The sequence below is a fragment of the Suncus etruscus genome, chromosome 9 (assembly GCF_024139225.1).
Source record: "Suncus etruscus isolate mSunEtr1 chromosome 9, mSunEtr1.pri.cur, whole genome shotgun sequence".
NCBI classification, from domain to species: Eukaryota; Metazoa; Chordata; class Mammalia; order Eulipotyphla; family Soricidae; genus Suncus; species Suncus etruscus.
The window spans coordinates 7,720,291-7,727,192 of NC_064856.1; the positions used below are offsets into that span (position 1 = coordinate 7,720,291).

The window sequence follows — 6,902 nt, forward strand, 5'->3', positions numbered from 1 at the left end:
GAGGAACCCCTGAGCAAAGCCGGGTGTGACCCAAAAGCAAAAAAACCCAAAAAAACAGAAAGCTGCTAAGGTAGATCCGAACGGAGGCCAGTTTCGCGCGAGAAAGTCGGAGGGAAAGCGGCGGGAGTCCGTCCGGGGCGCAGACGGGCGTGGGGACGCGCCTCCACGGTCGCGCGTGGAGAGGGCCGGGGGTGTCCCAAAGGTCGCGCGCGGGCTGGCCGGCCAGGAGAAGAGGGGCGCCGCGGGGGGCTCGCCCTCCCCCTCGCAGGACGCGCTCCCGGGCCGGGCGCGCGGGGTGGGCGGGCGAGCGAGCGGGTGGCGGGTTGGGATGCCCGGGGCCCGTGCGCATCCCGCAGGCCGCAGCGCCGCCCGGCGGCGGCCACGGCGCGGCACGGCGCGGCACGGAGCGGCGCGGGGAGGCGCGGGGCGGGCGGAAGGGCGGCGCCGGGCGTCCCCGAGCTTCCCGCGAGATCCCGCTCCGCCCGCTCCGCCCCGCGCGCCGCGCTCCCGGCCGCCCGCCCGCCCGCGCCACTTCCTGCGCCCCGTCCCGCGAGATCCCGCGCCGCCCGCCCGCCCGCCGCGCCCCCGCCGCCGCCGCCGCCCGCCGCCGCCCGGAGGTGTCCCCGGCTCGGGCCGCCCCGCGCGCGGAGCCCGGCCGCGGGAGCGTGGGTGCCCGCCGCGCCCGCCGGGCGTCCCCCCGCCTCGGGCCCGGGGTGCCCCCCGCCCCGGGGCGGCGGCGGTGGCGCCGGCCGGGCCCCGGGGCGGGGGGCGCGCCGCGCCTCGCCCGCGTCCGCGTCCGCGTCCGCGATGGGCCCGAAGCGGCGGCAGCTGACGTTCCGGGAGAAGTCGCGCATCATCCAGGAGGTGGAGGCGAACCCCGACCTGCGCAAGGGCGAGATCGCGCGGCGCTTCAACATCCCGCCGTCCACGCTGAGCACCATCCTCAAGAACAAGCGCGCCATCCTGGCGTCCGAGCGCAAGTACGGCGTGGCCTCCACCTGCCGCAAGACCAACAAGCTGTCGCCCTACGACAAGCTCGAGGGGCTGCTCATCGCCTGGTTCCAGCAGATCCGCGCGGCCGGGCTGCCCGTCAAGGGCATCATCCTCAAGGAGAAGGCGCTGCGCATCGCCGAGGAGCTGGGCATGGACGACTTCACGGCGTCCAACGGCTGGCTCGACCGCTTCCGCCGGCGCCACGGCGTGCTGTCCTGCGGGGGCGGCGCCCGCGCGCGCCCCGCCGCGCCCCGCACGCCCGCCGCCGCCCACGCGCCCGCCAGCCCGCCCGCCGCCGCCCCCCGGAGCGGGAGCGGGAGCGGGACCGGGAGCGGGAGCGGGAGAGCGATGGCACCGCGCTGCTGCCCGCGGGCTGGCGCGCGCGCGACGGCGCCGGGGCCGGGGCCGGGGCCGGCGCCGGCGCGGGCCAGGGTGCCCAAGAGGCGCCTGCGAGGAGGAGCCGCCGCCCGGGCCCGGCGCCGTGGCCGAGGGCTACGCCTCGCAGGACGTGTTCAGCGCCGTGGAGACCAGCCTGTGGTACGACCTGCTCGCCGACCCCGCGGCCGGGCTGGGCGGCGGGGGCAGCGGCACCGACGGGCGGGCGCGGGCCAGGGCCCGGGCCCGGGCGCGGCCGCGGCGGGCCACCCAGCGCCTGAGCGTCCTGCTGTGCGCCAACGCCGACGGCAGCGAGAAGCTGGCCCCGCTGGTGGCCGGCAAGTCGGCCAAGCCCCGCGCCGGCCAGGCCGGGCTGCCCTGCGACTACACCGCCAACGCCAAGGGCGGCGTGACCACGCAGGCCCTGGCCAAGTACCTCAAGGCGCTGGACGCGCGCATGGCGGCCGAGTCGCGCCGCGTCCTGCTGCTGGCCGGCCGCCTGGCCGCGCAGGCCCTGGACACGTCGGGCCTGCGGCACGTGCAGCTGGCCTTCTTCCCGCCCGGCACGGTGCAGCCCCTGGAGCGCGGCGTGGTGCAGCAGGTGAAGGGCCACTACCGCCAGGCGCTGCTCTTCAAGGCCATGGCCGCGCTGGAGGGCCAGGACCCCGCGGGCCTGCAGCTGGGCCTCATGGAGGCCCTGCACTTCGTGGCGGCCGCCTGGCAGGCCGTGGAGCCCAGCCACATCGCTGCCTGCTTTCGGGAGGCCGGCTTCGGGGGCGGCCCCAACACCACCATCACCACGGCGCTCAAGAGCGAAGGGGAGGAAGAGGAAGAAGAGGAGGAGGAGGAGGAGGAAGAAGAGGAGGACGGGGAGGAGGAGGAAGAGGAGGAAGCAGGGGAGGAAGAGGAGGAAGAGGGCGAGGAAGAGGAGGAGGAGGAAGGGGGAGATGGGGAAGAGCTGGGGGACGAGGAGGAGGAGGAGGAGGAGGTGGAAGAGGAGGGCAACGCGGATGACAGCGAGGACGAGGAGGAGGACGACGACGAGGAAGAGGAGGAGGAGGAGGAGAGCTCCTCCGAGGGCTTGGAGGCGGAGGACTGGGCCCAGGGAGTCGTGGAGGCCGGAGGGAGCTTCGGGGGCTACGGTGCCCAGGAGGAGGCCCAGTGTCCCACGCTCCACTTTCTGGAAGGAGAGGAGGACTCAGAGTCAGACAGTGAGGAGGAGGAGGAGGACGACGACGACGAGGATGAGGAGGACGACGACGATGAGGACGGCGACGAGGTGCCCGTGCCCAGTTTCGGGGAGGCCATGGCGTACTTCGCCATGGTCAAGAGGTACCTGACCTCCTTCCCCATCGATGACCGCGTGCAGAGTCACATCCTCCACCTGGAGCACGACCTCATCCATGTGACCAGGAAGAACCACGCTCGGCAGGCGGGGGTCCGGGCTCTGGGACATCCGAGCTGAGCCCCAGGCCCGGTGCAGAGAGCCGTTCGTTCTGCAGCCCCGACTTGGATGTGGCAGCCACAGCCCAGAGTAGAGGACTCCAGGCAGTCGCTGTGGGTGGAGTCAGAGCCAGGCACCCCAGATCCTTAAGTCCCTTTGCCCCGGCCCCTCAACAGGCCCCGTTAACTCGGTCGGGCCAGGGTCAGCCACACTGCCTGCTTATTGCCTCTTTCTCAGAATCCTCCCTCCTCCCCAGTTGTCCCTGGGCTAAGGGGTCCAGGCGGGGAGGGTGGGGAGCTGTCCGGTGCTAGCACACCTTATGTCCTTCGATGGACTCAGCCAGCGCCCAGCCAGGGATGGGCCCTGGCAGCTCCCGGCCAGAGAGTGCCTCTCCCCTCCGCCACCCTGCACCAGGTTGTTGGTGGGAGGGGACCCCAAAGCCATTCTGGGAAGGGCTCCAGAGAACATCCAGCCTAGGCTGGCAGCCCCTCCACTCCTGCCCCTTGGGCCACCTTGAGAAGCACAGTCTAACTGCAGGCTCCAAGCCTGCCCTCTGCCTGCTTCCCCACCTCCCCACGCCCTCTGGCCTAGTCCATATTTCTTTGGCTCTTGGTTTTCTCTTTCCAGATTGGGGGTTCCCAAGAGGTCCTCCAGGGGAGTGATAATGGGTGCTTCCCTTGTGGGCAGCTGCAGGCCCCATGCCTCTCCTCCCTCTCTGGCAGGGCCATTCCTGGGCAGGGTGCCTGGGGCTGGGCCCAGAGTCCAGCTGTCCAGCTGCCCCTTTCCCAGTTTGAATAAAGAAATTCAATAAATCTGTCCACCCCCCCTTTGGTGGGGGTGAACATTTTAACAGCCGAGGGTGCATCCTTCATGGTCTGGGCTTGCGTCTGTCTGTCTTGGGCACATTTCCTTCCTGGTTCCCTTGGTTCCTTGCTCTCATGGTACACCCAAGGAAGCAAGTGTTGAAGCAAAGCCATGCTGGGATGATGGGCCACAGCCGTTATCTAAGTGCCATCTAGGTCCTCCCTGCACCTGGCTGAGCATTAGTTTAAAGAAACTCATGGCCCTGTACTGCTTCCAGGTCACACAAGTCTTGAGGTCAGCCGGTTGGAATCAGAGAGAGGGAGCTAACAGTCCCAGAGGTTAGAACTGAACTATCTGGGATACACCGAAGATCTTTTCAGGAGTGGGACAAGAGGCCAAAAGAGGAGTGTTGGAGGCAGCTTCTGTGGTCCAGATAATGAGTTTTTAGAGGACTATAAGACTCTCTTGTTTGCCCTCATGAACCCACAAAGCTTTTTAGTACTTGTCCTCTCCACACCTGTGCCCCACCTTGTAAACAATGGCAGGAGGAAGGCAGAATGGAAGCAACAGTGCCGGTGCACCTTGAAGAGCATGAACTGACCAACCCTGGGCTGTGATTCCTGCCTCCTCCAGTCCAAAGGTGAGGCCTGGTCTCTACTGGTCTACCCCATTTTCTGCTTCCAGGTCCCAGTCCCTCTTGCTCTGGCCCGCTCTTCTTGAGGCCTTCGGGCTCCAACAGTTCTAGCTAGAGGAAGGCCTGAGTTTGAACAGGGCCAGTTAACTCTGGGCCCCAAACCGGTTTTCCCAGCTCCACTTGGGTTGGCGTGACATCTCTTTGGTTCCCACCCCCTCCCTGTACTCTGGAATGTTAAAGGGAAATGGGGGGAAATATAACCATATCCTCCTGTTGCCGAGGTGCCCTGGGTGTGGCCCCTTCTAAGAAGATCAGGCTTTTATGTATAACTGTTACAGGGGAAGCTTTCAAAAGTTCCGGGCTTGGCATTATGCTCCTTAGGTACACAAGGATTCCTCCCCCCCCCCGGGCACAGGAGAATTCAAAGCAGAGAGCAGCAAAAAGGATCTACAAAGCCCTGATTTCCCACCCTCTAGACAAGCCCTAAGATTTGAAAAAGTGGGAGCAGTCACCTTAGTGGCCCTGGCCCCTCATCTTGTCCTTTACCTCAAATAACAGCAAGGCAAGTCACTCCCATCTGTCTCCTATCAGAAGAACGAGCACTACTTTTGCTGGATCTGAGATCACCTCATTAATGACACAAACACTAGGGTTCTTGCTGTGTGTCAGGTGCTGTGCTAAGCACTTCTTATTTTGGATTACATCCAATGGTGCTCAAGGGCCATGCCTGACAGTGTCCAGGGAACTATGCAATGCCAGATTTCAAGCCTGTGTGTCCTGCATGCAATAGTATACTCTAGCCCGTTCAGCTAAGTGCCTAGCCCTGCGGTGTACACTTCAGTTGTATAGAAAGGCCTGATGGGGCCAGTAAAATCAAGAGAAAAACAGCTCCAGTATGGAGCCTGATGGGTGGTCTACAAGCTCTCTTTCAGGACATTGACCTTAATTGCACCCTTTTACTGCTACTGTCCTCAGTAAAGATTCATCCCTGGGGCCGGAGAGATAGCATGGAGGTAAGGCATTTACCTTTCATGCAGAAGGTCATCGGTTCGAATCCCGGCATCCCATATGGTCCCCCGTGCATGCCAGGAGCAATTTCTGAGCCTGGAGCCAGGAAAAACCCTTGAGCACTGCTGGGTGTGACCCAAAAACCACAAAAAAAAAAAAAAAAAAAAAGATTCATCCCTAACCCTCAAAGGTAGCACACAGAAAAGAACTGAGGGACCAGAGCAGTAGTAGAGTGGGTAGGGTGCTTGCTTTGCATGCAGCCAACCTTCGTTAGATCACTGGTGTCCCTAAGCACTGTCAGGAGTTATTGAGGTTTTGAACATTGCCAAGTGTGACTCAAAAAGCAAGCAAACAAAAAGGAACAGATTACTGAAAAATAATTCCCCCTCCCCTTGCTTTTGCTGCCACACAACTGTTCTCACTGGCTCCTCCCAGTTTAGAGCTTGGGGATTACAGCTGGTGGTACTTGGCAGACCATATGGTGTCAGGGATCCAATATGGTCCTCCTGCATGCACAGCACACACTAGCCTGTTGACCTATCTATCCAGCCCTTTAATCAAAACAATTTGTGAGTTTGTTTCTTATTTGTTTGTTGTTTTAATTTTGCTTTGTTTTTGAGTCATACCCAATGGTGATCAGAAGTCACTTATATCTCTGAGCTCAGGATCATTCCAGGGGGGTGCTCAGGGGACCACATGTGGTGCCAAGGATCAAACCAGGGTCAGCTGCATGCAAGGCAAATGCTTTACCCACTGTACTCTCTCTCTGACCCAGAAATCAGTTTTATTTTGGAGCCATACCTGACAACGCCCTGAGCTTACTCCTGACTTGCACTCAAGGATCACTCCATGAAGGGCTCTGGAGACCACCCTATGGAGTGCTGGGTATTGAACCTGAATCAGCCATATACAGGGCAAGCATTTTACCCCCCATGCATTATCTCCAATCCCTGAAATTAATTTTTAACCTCTTGAAGATTAGCTCTAGGGAGTTGATGAGGGATGTGAAAGTGATCTAAAGGAGTTCTATTACCAATTTCTATTTCCCTGGGACCTGTACAATTAGTCTTCTGTAAATACTTTTCTTTTTCCCTTCCCCTGATGTTGCTGCAACAAGTAGTTATTCACATTTCACGAATAAGAGACTTAAGGGGCTAAGGATCTATCTACTCAAGACACTGACCATGACTGTGATATTCTCCCTGGGTTGCATAGAAAGGGCCCCAATTTCCAGCCCCCAGGACAGGACACCTGTGGCTGGCTGACAAGATGAGATAATGACTCTTTGGGTACAAAACAGGTGGTACCTGCAGGGAGGCATTATCACAAGCTTATCCCACAGTCCACTTGGGAAGCAAGAGCTGATTAAAATGGACTCCCCCCAATAAATAAATAAATAAATAAATAAATAAATAAATAAATAAATAAATAAATAAAATGGACTCTCAGAAAAAAGCTGATAAACCTTGTTGGGGGAGCCTCTATCCCTTGGAACATCATGATTATGCTGGAAGTCTTATTACAAGTCCGGGCAGGGTATCTAAGTCCCGGGACTGCTGGTGGAGGGTGTGTGCTGCCGGTGTGGCCGCCCCCAGCGGGCCACTGACTACTACTATTCAACCTGTGGCAACACAGGGTCGGAGT

At 60.8% G+C, this 6,902-nt stretch overlaps 1 protein-coding gene across 1 annotated transcript; it reads left to right on the plus strand.

The window, feature by feature from the left end:
• Nucleotides 1–762: 762 nt before the first annotated feature.
• Nucleotides 763–3,667, plus strand: CENPB (centromere protein B). The gene is made up of 2 exons (XM_049779457.1): nucleotides 763–1,338; nucleotides 1,448–3,667. The coding sequence occupies exons 1-2, from the start codon at nucleotides 808–810 to the stop codon at nucleotides 2,831–2,833; spliced, it is 1,917 nt and encodes a 638-aa protein (XP_049635414.1). The 5' UTR covers nucleotides 763–807; the 3' UTR covers nucleotides 2,834–3,667.
• Nucleotides 3,668–6,902: the final 3,235 nt, after the last annotated feature.